The sequence below is a fragment of the Phyllobates terribilis genome, unplaced genomic scaffold (assembly GCF_046119375.1).
Source record: "Phyllobates terribilis strain yellow unplaced genomic scaffold, ASM4611937v1 Scaffold_11__3_contigs__length_659146591, whole genome shotgun sequence".
Lineage (NCBI taxonomy): Eukaryota > Metazoa > Chordata > Amphibia > Anura > Dendrobatidae > Phyllobates > Phyllobates terribilis.
The window spans coordinates 261,050,652-261,066,745 of record NW_027362771.1 but is presented as its reverse complement, the minus strand read 5'-3'; the positions used below and the strand labels follow the sequence as shown (position 1 = coordinate 261,066,745).

Here is a 16,094-nt window from a genome sequence, read left to right as displayed (position 1 = left end):
AACTAACGCCTAATCCTCTGAAGCCATTGTCCCCTGTAAAAAAACAAACAGAAAATATTAAAGCAATCTATACTCACCTAATGCCCAATCCATTTGAAGCCATTGTCACCTGTAAAAAAAACACAAAAACAACCATATGCCTCACCTGTCTGATGTGATGAATTAATCCATACTGACCCACACCAATCTCACTTGTAGAACAGTCACATCATCAGATATGACTGCTCTACAGGAGTCTAATCACTCATGTGTCATTGTATAGCGCTGAGCTGCTGTGAGTGAGGTCACAGGAGTTCATCTTTTGATGAGCTCCGGTGATCTCATTTAAGGCATCTGCGTGACAGCGTGGCAAATCAGGGCTGCTCATGGGCGGAGCTAATTTTTTGGCACAAACAAGCCGGAACCCCGAACACGAACCCAAATTTGAAATGCCGAACAAATTCGCTCAACACTAGTTAAGGTGAGTATTATGGTGTTTTTTTATTTCTTACCGGGGACAAAGGCATCGGGGATTAGGTGTAGGTGTGTATAACTGTGTTTTTTCATTTTTATTTGAATATTTATTTATTAATTTAAACTTTTTTTTTTTTACTTGGCGCACAGGCCCCGGCTTATGAGAGACTACTTCTCCCATCAGCGGCACCTGCTCTCGCTGTTTACAGTGACAGCAGGTGTCAGCTGATGGGGGTAGTAGTCTCATTTGCCGACGCCTGTGACCATCGGTAAACTTTTTACATCTGGCAGCGCGATCCCGCAGCGCTCTGATGGGCGGTAACAATCAAAGACCCTGTTTCCCGCACTGTCACGCAGATGACAGCTCGGGAAACACCCGGATCCGAATAGTAACACAGACTTCCTGAGGACTTCTTGAGGAAATCCGTGTTTGGGGTCCGTGCCCGAAAAGTAGGTTTTTGGTATGGACCCCGAACTTTACTGTTCGGGTTCACCCATCTCTAGTTAGGAGGCCATTTAGAATCAAGTTTTTTGCTACAGGACTAGAGCCAAATTGCTTAAAGGGAACCTATCAGTAGGGTAAACCCTTCTAGGTTGTTTATGTGTGTATAGATCATAGGAAGTTGAATAAAATAATACCTTGATATCTGTGATCCAATGTCTTATTCCAGAGATATCCACATTTTTCTTAATATGTAAATGAGCTGTTGAGCTCTATGGGCTGAGCTGATCTCAGCGCGAGCAGGGGACAATGATGAGAGCTGCCTTCAGCAGCCAGTGCCGGGGAACAGCGTAAACTATACAACTGATTTCCAGGCGCCGGTATGTGTCACGTTGATGACACACGAATGTCATCAGTGTGCAGCGTGCATTTTGCGTGTGCAGCGCAAAAAAGCTGACAGGTCTGCCGGTTTTTCACATGGACACATGTTTACGTGTGAAAAACCTGACATGAATAAAATGAGTGGGTGTATGTCCGTATTTGCGGTCTTTAAAAACGGACTGCATACGCACATACAAAACGGACGTGTGAAGGACACTTTAGATGGTTTCCTCTGGTGAACAGCAATCTTCAAGTCTAACCCACAGATTTTCAATTGGATTAAGGTCTGGGCTTTGAATAGACCACTCAAAAACATTTACACATTTCCCCTTAAACCACTCGAGTGTTTCTTTAGCAGTTTGCTTTGGGTCATTGTCTTGTTGGAAGGTAAACCTCTGTCCCAGTCTTAAATCACTTACAGACTGAAACAGGTTTTGCTCAAGAATATGATCCTGTATTTCCCACCATCCATCTTCCCTTCGACTCAGACCATTTTCCCTGCCTCTGCTGCCGAAAAACATCCCCACAGCAAGATACTGCCACCATGTTTCATTGTGGGGATGGTGTTCTTGGAGTGATGAGATGTGTTGGTTTGGCTCCAGACATAGCGTTTACCTTGGTGGCCAAAAAGTTCAATTTTTGTCTTGTGTGACCCCAGCACCTTCCCCCATACATTTGGGGAGTCTCCCACATGTCTTTTGGCAAGCTGAAAACAAGCCTTACAATTTTTGTGTGTAAGTAAAGGTTTTTCTCTGCCTAATTTTCCATAAAGGCCACCTCTATAGAGTGTACGTCTTTTTGTGGTCGTATGAACAGATACCCCAGTCTCTGCTTGGAAACTCTGCAGCTCCTTCAGGGTTACCATTGGTCTCTGTGCTGCCTCTCTGAATAATGCCCTCCTTGCCCAGACTGAGAGTTTTGGTGGGCGGCCCTCTCTTTGCAGGTCTGTTATGGTACCATTCCAAACTGAAGATATGGAGAAAGATTTTGGGACTCTATAAGTTACCGAAAATTCCTGTACATCCTGAATAGGACAAGTAATAGTCACAGGCTTACTCCAATAGTGACGTGGGTGACGTGGGACGCCGCGGACTGCGCATGACAGGGAGGAGGGCATCCCTCATCTGCTCCATCACCGTGGCAACACGATACATCTGCTGCGTCATCAAGGCAGAACAGAGCATGCGTGGAAGCGCATCCATTTGAAAATAGAAGCTGCCAGGAGTGTAAGGTATTGCATGCGTGTACCGAATATTTAGGCAGGACAAGACTGTCTAAGCATTCCAAATGGCCAGTTCACCATGCTCCTACAGCTTACCCCGCCTCATGAGCTAAAAAAGAGAATATGACACTGGTAAAGGTTATAGCAATGGAAGGATAGAAATTTTGGACGAACTTATTAACATGACAGTCTACAAAAGATAATAAATCAAGGCTAGGGTGATAATGGAAGCATATATAGCAGTGTATATATGCATTTCCTGCATTGTGATATGATTCAATATTAGCGCGTCGGGGCTCTGCAGTGTGTCTCTTCGTATGCCCCTTTTCCACCATGACCCAAGGTAATGGATGTTCATTTTTTATTTGAATAGTCATCTATTCTAATGACAGTAAGTTATGTGTACGCATAGGGAGTAATTGACCAGCAGATGGACTGTCATTAGTGCTCTGCCCTCAGATGCAATACGATTTTTTGGTAGGGAACCCCTTACAAGCAGTTTACACCCTAGTACTTAAATTAGAGCATTAGCACCTCATGCACATAGCATTTTTGTATGCCTATAATTTGATGTTTGATATTCTAGCCTTGGGTTGGGGCTGATCCTCATATATGGTATCTTGTGATAGATGCTTGAGGATATACATCTCTCCCATCTGTTATAAGCTATTATACATTATATCTCCCTTTGTAGGGCTGAAGTTATACGCATCCCATCTTTGACTATTCTGAGATTCCTTATTATTCCAATATATATTTGTAATTTGGTTTGGATTATATACTACAGAGGCAATTATACTATGGGCCAGATATAGGGGACACAGGTCTCTGTACAGGCACTATTACCATCTTAGCCTGTTTCTTTCCTTCTTTAGCTGTACCTTTCTCCAATTGTTATCCCCTTATGATGGTATACTTTTTTACTGTTTAATATATTCTTCAATAAAGTACAATTATTTTCTACTTATCCCTTTTTCGGTGTTTTGCAGTTAGCCTGTGATTATTACTTGTCCTATTCAAGATGTACAGAAATTTTCGATAACTTATAGAGTGCCAAAATCTTTATCTATATCTTCAGTTTTTGTTGTGCCATTATGATAGGGATTACGGGACCTACTGGGTTTTGGCCATTTTTTTAGGTTTATATTGTTGTGGTACCATGTTTTTTCCATTTGATGATAATGGATTTGATGGTGCTCCTTGGAATCATCAGAGATTGGGATATTTTTTTATAACCCAACCCTGACTTGTATTCCTCAACAAATTTGTCCCTGACTTGTTTGAAGATCTCCTTGGTCTTTATGGTGTTGTTTGGTTAATGGTGCCACTTGCATAATGGTGTTGCAGCCTCTATTGCCTTTCAGAAAAGGTGTGTATATACTGACAGACCATATGACACTTAGATTGCAAACAGATGGACTTCCTTTCACTAAGCATGTAGTTGCAAGTAATTGCTTGTACCAGAATTTTTTAGGGGCTTCATAGCAAAAGGGGTGAATACATATTCACATGCCAGTTTTTAGTTATTTGATCCCATAAATTTAGTTTATACCTATATTTTTCTCACTTCACTAACTTAGACTATTTAGTGCTCGCATCACAACCAAATCGGATTAAAAAATACTTAAACACAAGTTGTAATGTAATAAAATAGGTAAAAAGCCAAGAGAGGTGAATACTTTCACAAGCCACTGTACACTTGTGAAAATCACAGAAGCTGCAAAAGTTAACCTAACACTTAGGACAGTTTCACACACCCATGTTTCAAGGGCCATAATCAAACCGCGATGCAAGAAATGGTTGCAGGTCTCTTGACTTGAATTTGGCAGCCCGATATATGAGTATGAGACTGCTGAGTTCAGGTCAGGAGACCCTAGGCCAGTCTATGCTTCATAGTCCAAGTACAGACCGCAAAACAAGAATGTGTGAAACCTGCCTTAAAGCTTTATAACATCATGATGGACCAAATATTTTCAATGACTTGTGCTGTGTAATACAGCAAATCAAGGTGTGCTGCATCATGATATGTAACATGTTATTTGTGATGTTAACACTTTCTACATCTATATATTTCCTGCACCTAAAGCTATGTGCAGCAATCGCCTAACAGAAGTTTGCGCTATAGTAAAATGTCATATCAGATTTGCCAATCACACTGTAATCCTGCCAGACTGAGCTTTTCAGCATAGGAACAATGGCTAATATAGAGCAGATACTGTTTTAATACAACAGAAGAGATTATAATTTCACTAATACAACATGTTTTCATACAAGTTATACTGCATCACAACTTTCATTTTTATGTGCTTTCATTCTATGAAATTCTGAAATAATAGCACTTTGAAGAGACGAGCACAATGTAGTGTCCTTCCCTGTACTAGAGCTAAATTGCATACACCCACTGAATGCAAGAACAAAAAGGCAGTAAGGAGCATCAACAGAGAATTACAAAGTGACCCTTGATCTCTCATAAAAAAAAGTCTATGATGCTTTTGTTTTTCTTTAATAAAATTATAGACCAAAGAAGTCAAATAAAATAGGTCAGTTCGCTTTTAGTTTTTGTCTGTTGACTGCTTTGTTAAAAATAAAAATCAATTCCCTTCTATTATTTCTTTGCTAAATGCGAATTCACAGTACTGCTCTACCAGAGGAGGAAACTCTATTATATACAAAGCCAAAAACTGCTGAGATCTAAGACCAATGATTGGAGTTTACAAGGTCACCAATGAACAGTATGCAAAAGAAACATTTATCAAAAATCTATAATAATTCCTAAACAAAAGAAAATAAACAGGAGAGAAAAGCCACATTTTAAGTCAGATCATGTATCAACATTTTAATTTAGTAACTACCGTAATACTTACATAAATTTGGACGTAAAGGTGCTTCTGTTGGAGCTGAAATAAAAAAATCAAACATGTTCAGTACAAATTTTGATATAGCTCTACAGGTCAGTAATTGGTGAAGGGTATAATCAATATCAGATTATTACAATGGACTATCATTGTAGAAATTCTGTTACATGATCCCTCTTACTTTTTATTGCCTCATTTTCCATTTTTCAGTAATTTCACTTTGAAGTGAAAGAGTCAGATCAGTTTCTTTCTGAATGAGATTAAAGTAACTACTGTATACCCATTATAATTCATTCTATCTCAGGTCACCTGATAGTCCAATCACCTACTAAAATCTGTGTTCTATGGGTCCTTAAATCTTTATCGGTGGTTGTTTAATAGCCAGTTTACAAAGCAGATAACAGTAAATGATGCACACTGAACAATCTATGATAATGTTTAGTGGACATACAGGTGCATCTCACTAAATTAGAATATCATCAAAAAGTTAATTTATTTCAGTTCTTCAATACAAAAAGTGAAACTCATATATTATGTAGAGTCATTACAAAGAGAGTGATCTATTTCAAGTGTTTATTTCTGTTAATGTTGATGATTATGGATTACAGCCAATGAAACACACAAAAGTCATTATCTCAGTAAATTAGAATACTTTATAACAACAGCTTGAAAAATGATTTAAAAATCCAAAATGTTGACCAACTGAAATGTATGTTCAGTAAATGCACTCAATACTTGGTCGGGGCTCCTTTTGCATCAATTACTGCATCAATGCGGCGTGGCATGGAGGCGATCAGCCTGTGGCACTGCTGAGGTGTTATGGAAGCCCAGGTTGCTTTGATATCAGCCTTCAGCTCGTCTGCATTGTTGGGTCTGGTGTCTCTCATCTTCCTCTTGACAATACCCCATAGATTCTCTATGTGGTTACGGTCAGGCGACTTTGCTGGCCAATCAAGCACAGTGATACTGTTGTTTTTAAACCAGGTATTGGTACTTTTGGCAGTGTGGACAGGTGCCAAGTCCTGCTTTATAATGAAATTTCCATCTCCAAAAATCCTGTCAGCAGAGGGAAGCATGAAGTGCTCTAAAATTTCCTGGTAGACCGCTGCGCTGACTTTGGTCTTGATAAAACACAGTGGACCTATACCAGCAGATGACATGGCTCCCCAAACCATCACTGATTGTGGAAACTTCACACTAGACCTCAAGCAGCTTGGATTGTGTGCCTCTCCACTCTTCCTCCAAACTCTGGGACCTTGATTTTCAAATGAAAATTGGAACTCTGGGACCTTGTGGAGTGTGTCAATGACTGCCTTCTGGACATCTGTCAAGTCAGCAGTATTCACCATGATTGTGGAGCCTACTGAAACAGACTAAGGGACCTTTTTAAATGCTTAGGAAGCCTTTGCAGGTGTATTTTATTAATCATTTTAATTTTCTGAGATAATGACTTTTGTGTTTTCATTGGCTGTAAGCCATAATCATCAACATTAACAGAAATAAACACTTGAAATAGATCACTCTGTTTGTAATGACTCTATATAATAAATGAGTTTCACTTAGTGAGATGAACCTGTATATAAACCTTGATCCACCCTCACAATCCAATATATGGTTAGTAGCAAGGTAAGTATAAATAGATCTAATGAAAACAGCCTAATGTAAAGTGCTTAGTGCGTTTTTTCTAAGGCATTTATATGTATACCTCCTGATCTACAGTATGGCCCAAGGTCTGTTGAACTTACTATTCAATGCTGGTTAGAGTCCAAATGTGGATTTTGATATTTCCCATAGCCTTTAGTTACAATATTTTTGGACTGGTTCACATATGGTTCGTTGATACGGACTCTCCCTGCTATTTTATGTTTAATAATTGTTTTTAATATATTGTTTGAATAAAATTAATTATTTTAAGACATTTTCAGCATATATCTCTTCGTTAACCCTTGGAATACCTGTATCTGAGGTTGTGTTGTTATATTTAGTCTGATGTGGTATGCATCGATTTTGATACTTAGACATGTGCTAATTGTTATTCTAACAGCAGCAGCATTTAAGTGGTTCTAGATGGTGTGAGGTCTGGTTGGGCACACATCATCCCCCTTGCAATGGTTTACCATGACAGCCATGAGCCCTTCTCGAAGTCCCTCTTGAGCCATCTTGGTGCTCCTATGAATTGAAGTTTGTGACTGGGCTTCATAGGAAGTTGTTAAATTCACTATACATCTGGAAGCAAAATTATAATAACAGCGACACTCTTCAGATAAACAATTGCCACAAAAACCTTCAGCATAAGGACATAGAGCTCAAATGTTTTTGCTAAAAATTACAAAAACTATTTTCACCCTTTACTTAATATGCCTACTTTTTAGTTTGCTAGTTTGTGTGAGTGTGTATATATTGTACGGATACATTTATTATGTCTGGCGTAGTCCGTTACAGCCGCAATGTATGTAAATAGATTAACCAATTCTATTCTGCTTTACAGGTGCAATACTTAGTGCAAGGCCAACTGTGTCCTATTCTGTGAGTTAGCTTGTACAATTACATTAACTATTTACATGTGCTTTCTCTTTTAAAGTGTTCAAAGCGATCTATTTCACTGTTTTATGTACACTGGTTTGTTTATCCTTATCCTGCATAGTAAAGCCAGGCTCTGGCCTTGTGCTAATTGGCTAATTACTCAGCACGCCAACTGATGCTGGATGTGAGCAGACATTTCAATTCATATATATTCAGCTCGGGCTCAGGATAGCACGCGTGCTGGGTCATGTGTGCAATAGACTTTACGTGCAATAGCTTAAAGTGCTTTTAATAAGCAGTTATACAATGGCAGTTGGACAGGGCAGGAGACAGGTAAGGTGCATAAGATATTCATACAAACTTGCTGCTTCTTGGTCAGTTGTATTGCATTGTGCATTGGTCATAGCATTCTGCTTCTTACTTGTTTTAACTTCTGGTTTCTCACATCTCGCCCGCCCTTTAACACTTTTTGTGCACTCTCTCCATATCCACATCTCCCTTCTCCCCTCTCCCATGTATAACTCTGAGGCTCTACTGACATTTCTCACCCACTCCAAACCATCCACTACCTTCATACAGCACTCAAAACGTTCATACAAATCATTGCACCACCTGCTCTCTCTCTTTTTTCTCCTTCTCCTAGTCGCTGGTGACATCTCCCCCAACCCTGGGCCTCCCTCCACTAGCATACACTACTCTCATCCAGCTGCATATAGAAACCCTGCTAATCTTATTAACATTCAGTGCATGCCTTCTCCTATTACTTTCCACTGTGCTCTCTGGAACGCATGGTTTGTGTTTAACAAACTAACTTACATTAACGATTTTTTCCTTTCTAATTCCCTTAACCTTCTGGCTATTACAGAAACCTAGATCCAGAAGTCAGACACCACTGCTGCTGCTCTCTCTTTAGGTGGACTGAAATTTTCACATTCTGCCAGACCTGAGAATAGACAAGGTGGAGGTGTTGGTTTGCTCCTTTCATCACAATGTGCTTTCCAGGTCATCCCTCCGGTTCCCTCACTTATGTTTCCTTCCTTTGAAGTCCATACCATCAGACTCTTTAAACCCTTCTCACTGCGAGTGGTGGTTGTGTATCGCCCTCCAGGCTCCTCCCGCCAGTTCCTGGATCACTTTGCCACCTGGCTTCCTCACTTTCTATCCTGTGACATACCCACCCTCATCATGGGAGACTTTAACATCCCCATTGATGATCCCCTCTCCCAATCTGCCTCTCATCTACTTTCTCTAACTTCCTCATTCGGCCTCTCACAGTTTACTAATTCTCCAACACATGAAGACGGGAATACTCTGGACCTAGTTTTCTCCCGTCTGTGCTCGCTGCACGACTTTACTAACTCCCCTTTCCCGCTCTCGGACCACAACCTACTTTCCTTCTCTGTCAAGAAATATCGCCTCACCCGAGACACCCCCACTTACCACACTTATAGGAATACACGCACCATTAATACACAGCAGCTTATGGACAATCTCCACACATCTTTAGCGTTGTCATACTACAATAATATACTGAAGAGTGCCCTAGATGAAGCAGCACCTTCTACACACAGAAAGACCCAACACAGACAACGGCAGCCCTGGCACACAATGCAAACCCGTTTTTTTCAGCATTGCTCAAGGTAACCTGAGCGTCAGTGGAGAAAATCTCTTTTAGCAGAGGATTTCATCCACTATAAATTCATGCTCAAAACCTATAACTCTGCCCTTCATCTGGCCAAACAATCCTACTTCAGCACCCTCATCACTTCACTATCCAACAATCCAAAACGACTTTTTGAAACCTTAAACTCCCTTCTGAGCCCTAAAGCACAGTCCCCCATCACCAACCTCAGCGGTGAGGATCTGGCCACTTATTTCCTAGAAAAAATCAACCACATCCATCAGGACATCTCAGCCCAATCTCCCCAGTCCCTGGATCCTTTTTCCTGCCGCACTAAAAGCTCACTTTCCTTCTTTGAGCCTGTTACAGAAGAAGAAGTTACCCAGCTCCTTGCTACTTCTCGGCCTAAAACCTGCATAAGTGACCCCATTCCTTCACATCTCCTGCAGTCCCTCTCACCGGTGGTCACTACTCACCTGACTAAATATTTAACCTCTCTCTTTCTTCAGGTATCTTTCCCTCCTCATTTAAATATGCCATCATAACCTCTTTTCTTAAAAAGCCATCCCTGGACCAGAACTGCACTGCTAACTACAGACCTGTCTCTAACCTTCCTTTCATCTCTAAACTCCTGGAACGCTTGCTCCACTCCCGTCTAATCCGCTATCTCTCAGATAACTCTCTCCTCGACCCTCTACAATCTGGTTTCCGCTTTTCACACTCCACTGAAACTGCCCTCACTAAAGTCTCTAATGATCTACTAACAGCTAAATCCAAAGGTCACTGCTCCCTTCTGATTCTCCTGGATCTCTCTGCAGCATTTGACACTGTGGATCACCAGCTCCTCCTATAGGCCTCCTCCTATAGGATCACCAGCTCCGCTCTATAGACCTCCAGGAAACCGTTCTCTCCCGGTTCTTCTCCTACCTCTCGGACCGCTCCTTCACTGTATCTTTTGCCAGCTCCTCTTCCTCTCCTCGTCCCCTTACTATCGGGTTTCCACAGGGCTCAGTCCTAGGCCCCCTCCTCTTCTCTCTATACACTGCCCCTATTGAACAAACAATCAGCAGATTTGGGTTCAAGTTTCATCTCTATGCTGACGACACCCAATTATACACTTCTTCCCCTGACATCACCCCTACCCTAATACAAAATACCAAGGATTGATTGTGTGCTGTCTCTAACATCATGTCCTCCCTCTATCTTAAACTGAATCTCTCCAAATCTGAACTTCTTGTGTTTCTCCCCTCTGCTAACCTAACATCAAAATTACATTGGAGGGTTCAATCATAACTTCCAAGCAGCAAGCCCGCTGCCTTGGGGTCATATTCGACACTAACCTTTCCTTTACTCCCTATATCTGATCACTCACTTGCTCTTGTCACCTGCATCTTAAAAACATCTCCAGAATCCGACCTTTTCTCACTTTTGAAACTGCTAAAACTCTTACTGTCAATCTTATTCACTATTGTCTGGACTACTGCAACTCTCTTCTGATCGGTCTTCCTCTTACGAAACTTTCTCCTCTCCAGTCTGTCCTGAATGCGGCAGCCAGGGTCGTATTTCTGTCCAGCCGCTTCACCGATGCCTCCATCTTGTGCCAGTCATTACACTGGTTGCCCATTCGCTACAGGGTCCAATATAAACTCATCGCTCTCACCCACAAAGCTCTCCACAGTTTTGCACCGCCTTATATTTCCTCTCTCATCTCTGTCTATCGCCCTACACGTGCCCTCCATTATGCAAATGACCTAAGACTAACATCCCCATAATCTGAACCTCGCACCTCCGTCTCCAAGACTTCTCTCGTGCTGCGCCAGTTCTCTGGAATGCACTATCCCAGACGATCCGACTGATGCCTAGCCCCCACGTCTTCAAGTGCGCTTTAAAAATCCATCTCTTTAAACAAGCTTACCACCTCAACTACTCAATAAACCAACTTTCCCCTGTTCCCTGCTTCTAAATATTATTCAGAATCTGCACCCTACTATTCATCTGTCTCCACACCCTCCATGTACACGGTAACTGCACTCGATACTTGATTATTGCACTTAAACATACTGGCTGATGACCGGATCATGCAGCTTTATATGAAAATCTCTACTTATTATAATTGCCAGACCTGAAATAACAAACACTTTTCACCTATTGTGTCCACCCATTTCTTTGTAGAATGTAAGCTTGCGAGCAGGGACCTCACTCCTAATGTTATTGTTTGAACTGTCTTACCTTGTATTGAATTTATTGTATGTACACGTCCTCGCTTAATTGTAAAGTGCTGCGGAATATGTTGGCGCTATATACATAAAAATTATTATTATTATTATTCCATGACATTAGTTTTAAGTATTTTTCAATAACAACTGAAGGTTTTAAAGGACATTTTGTTCTTCTGCTCTTTTTGAGTTTCACTCAGAATTTTTGTTGCAATACTCAGGTATTGCAGTGTATAGTGCAAGTGATCAAACAATAGCAGGTTCAAAGGGGATAAAAAAATAGTTAATATAAAGAAAATTTAAAAACAAACCCAAATGCCCAGGTTCATTAAATTTTAGCGGAATGCGAAGTTGAACCAAATTTTTGTGAATTTTGGCAATTTCACAACAGTTTATGGCAGCTCTGACAAAATGTGCAAAGCTGGGGAGGAGACAAGGTAGGGTGCGGCGTGGCTATTTCCTCATGTCAAATTAATTAAAAGTGGCAGCGTTTCTTAAGCCAGAAATGGTACTCTACTCTGGAGTAACTGGACTAGCAATTCTGGAGAGGCGCTCACCACAGATAAGATGTGATGAATTCATTATGTAGAATTTGATTTTTAATTAATTCTGCCCATCATATTCTTGCACGCCCCTCATTAAGACTAGCATATGAAACACCAGTCTTAATTGGGGCCTTTACTTTTAAAGCATGCTTTATTCTTAATAAAGAAATTAATAAAAAAAAAGCACATTTGGTATCACTGTGTCTGTAAATGTTGGATGAGTCAAAATGTAAAATCATCAAACCAGTACCGTAATCACGGTTAACCCCTTTACGACTTATGATATACCGTATATATATACCTCATAGGTCGCCTCCCCCTTTTTCGTCCGGGCTCCGGAGATGAGCCCATACCTTTTCAGGCACATGAAAGCGGATTTCATCAGCTGACATGTGCCCCTAACAGCCGCGGATGGATCGTTAACATGTTAAATGCCGCTGTCAATCTCTGACAGCGGCATTTAACATGATTGCGCCAAAAGCTCATCATTAGCTCCGCCCATCAGTGCCCCTGTCACATGATCATGGGGCGCCAATGGGTTGGCGTGAAAATGCGGGGTCTGCAGGAGACCCCTGTGGTTGTCATTGCTGAACTGCTGTGAGCGCTGCCCAGTAGCCAGCGCTCATAGCAGAAAAGCATTTTTGTTATACATAGCAGGACTGAAACCCTGCTATGTGTAACACAAGCGATTAGAAGGTAGCAGCTTCAAGTCTGCCATGTAAAAAGTAAAACAAGTTTTTAAAAATAAAAAAAATTAAAAAAATATAAAAGTTCAAATCACCCCCCCTTTCGCCCCATTCAAAATAAAACAATAAAAAAACCAAAAGTACACATATTTGGTATCACCGCATTCAGAAACACCGATCTATCAAAATATAAAAAGAATTAATCCGATCGGTAAACAGCGTAACGAGAAAAAAAATCAAAACGCCAGAATTACGTTTTTTGGTCGCCACAACATTGCAATAAAATGCAATAATGGGCGATCAAAGCATCGTATCTATCCCAAAATTGTATCAATAAAAACATCAGCTCGGCGCGCAAAAAATAAGCCTTCACCCAGCCCCAGATCCCAAAAAATGGAGACGCTATGGGTCTTGGAAAATGGCGGCATTTTTTTTAACAAACTTTGGATTTTTTTTCACCACATAAATACACTGTGTTCCAAATTATTATGCAAATAATATTTTCTCAGATTTTCCCAAATTACCTATATGAATTGCAGTCATTGTAATTTTCCAGTCAAATAACTATTAGAGTACAATTGAAAGGTTTTTGTACAAACTGCCTATGATAACAGTATATTTTTAAAAAAATAAAAAACTCAAACTGCACTCAAAATGCATGTTCCAAATTATTATGCACAGCAGTTTTCAACCTTTTCATTTTAATAAAGAACAAAAAAATTGTCATTTTTGAAATTATAAGCATTAGCAGGTTATTAAAAACTGAAATCAAACAGTTTTCAACTCAAAACTTTATTCTAGGTGATGTTACAATTGCACATAGGACCGCTTGTTCGAAAGGAGCTTCTGAACTCTCTCGTCCATTGAATTTGTCAGGTTTTGGATGGTTTCTGCTTCAATTGTTTTGCATGAGGACACAATACCCTCCCAGAGCTGTTGCTTAGATGTGAACTGCGTCCCGCCATCATAGACACTCCTTTTGATGATGCTCCAGAGGTTCTCAATGGGGTTGAGGTCAGGGGAGCATGGGTGCCACACCATAAGTTTGTCCCCTTTTATGCCCATAGCAGCCAGAGATGCAGATGTGTTATGTGCAGCATGAGACGGGGCATTATCATGCATGAAATTATCTCAATGGTCCAGATGGATGGAGTGGAGGATGGCTGGTTGATGGACACCCCATGCAAACACGGCTACAGCGCTAGCAAGGAGGAGGTGGAGTAATGTTTTGGGCTGGAATCATGGGGAGAGAGATTGTCGGCCCTATTAGGATCCCTGAAGGGGTAGAGATGAACTCCATAATGTATGTTGAGTTTCTCAAACAGCACTTCCTTCCATGGTTCAAGAAGAACAACCGTGCATTCCGCAGCAAGATCATTTTCATGCATGATAATGCCCCGTCTCATGCTGCTGTAGCACCCTGAGGATTCGGCTGCTACAGGGGTATTGCACCTCAACCCAGAGGTGTGATATTCCACTCCCGGGTAAGGAAGGAGTGTGGAACTGAGCTCGGTAGGCTGCATGCACTACACACATCCCATTTCCGAGGAGCAGACCGACGGTACTCCCACTTAGAAATGTGCAGGTACGACCGAGTCTGTTCCTGGCTGGAGTGGGAGGGGGGTGGTACATCCCAAGTAGTGTAGGGGCAGATAGGGGGAGCAGCCTGGGTAAAGATAGGAGCTCATTGGGTGCTGGTCACCTGAGCTCACACATAGAGGGTGTATATAAGGTGGGCACCAACTAAGAACAGGGTCAGTTGCAGAGAGGAAGTCAGAGAGCAGAGAAGAAAGACCCAGAGTGAGAGAGGAGAAGAGAGAGAGAGACCCAGAGGGGAAACAGCAGAAAAGGACTCCAAGACCCCAAACTTTAATCCCCGGGTGAAGAGTCGGCACAGGGTACCGGAACCCAAGCTGGTGGGGGGGCAAAACACACCCCAGCCAGAGACCGGAGACCGTGGGCAGCGTTTGTCACGGTCACCCACCACATCCACCACGAAGGCATACCACGTGGAGGGCCAGGGAACCCGAGGCCAAGGGTCTCCCAACAGAAGGCCCGAGGGAGCTGGACCTGGGTGGATCAATAGTGGGGACGGCCAGAGAACGGACAGAAGGAGAGCTCAGGGTCACGCTCCGGACTTATTTGGGGGTTGGCTGGATCCAGAACCTGGTGGACGCAGCACGGCTCGGGAGGTCACTCGAAGCTGGAGTGACCAGAACATCAGCAGTGAGTAAACAACCTAAACTGCATAACCCGACTCTGTCTCTGATTGCCGTCTACACTGCATCACCACAACCCCCATCCTCTGCACCTGATCCCCCTGAGGCTATACCCCACCCGTTGGGGGTTATATCATCAAAGCTGCACCTACACCATCAGCCTCAGCGGACCCTGCTGCAGCGGCGGCCACAGTGACCGCAACACAACGGGTGGCGTAGTCGACATTAAGAACTTAGCAACATCTGTAGGACTGCCACACACACTGAGTTTGACACCCTGGGCACGGACCGGGTCACAGCCACTCGGAAGACTACAACTCCCATCTGATCCGGCTCCGGATATTCCCCCTAAAGAATATGGCCCAGGGGGCGCGTCACTGCACATAGCACATCTGCATCTCTGGAATGTGGAACACAGTGTAATAATATTTAGCAAATTTCACCATAGAGCTATTTCAGATATTTAGGGCATAATACATGGAGGCATAACATATGCAGTACAAGGGGGCAGAGCAGGTATGGTAGAAGAGGGGCAGACAGTATGCAATGCACAAGGTGAACTGCAGGCTTAAAGGGAATCTGTTAGTAAAATCAAACCTTCTAAGCTGTCTACATGGGCATGTGGGTCCAGAGAAATCCACGTTTTTCTTATATGTAAATGAGCTGTTAAGAACTATGGGCCGGACACTGATCTGTGCCAGAATCTACTTCAAGAGTTTATTTTACATGAAGGGGAGTTAACACTGTGATATGCAATGGCCGCTCTCTGCTCTCCTGATCTCACTGCAGAGCTGTGTGCGATTATACCTGAAACATCTGCAGATTCCTCTCAGCTTCAGCTTTCATCTCACAGGCAGCCAGTGTTGCAATATAAAGCCTTCTAATATAGCTGAACAGGTAAATGATGAAATGCTGCAACAAATTAAAAAGG

The 16,094-nt window shown here is 42.1% G+C and overlaps 1 protein-coding gene across 6 annotated transcripts in view; it reads right to left on the bottom strand.

Moving 5' to 3' along the window:
- RELN (reelin) overlaps positions 1-16,094 on the bottom strand; it is an 895,263-nt gene that overhangs the window by 506,157 nt on the left and 373,012 nt on the right. For all 6 annotated transcript variants that reach the window (XM_073652257.1, XM_073652259.1, XM_073652258.1 and 3 more), the window contains exon 5: positions 5,363-5,395. In XM_073652257.1, coding sequence (XP_073508358.1) covers positions 5,363-5,395 — 33 coding nt within the window. The remainder of the gene's footprint in view (positions 1-5,362; positions 5,396-16,094) is intronic.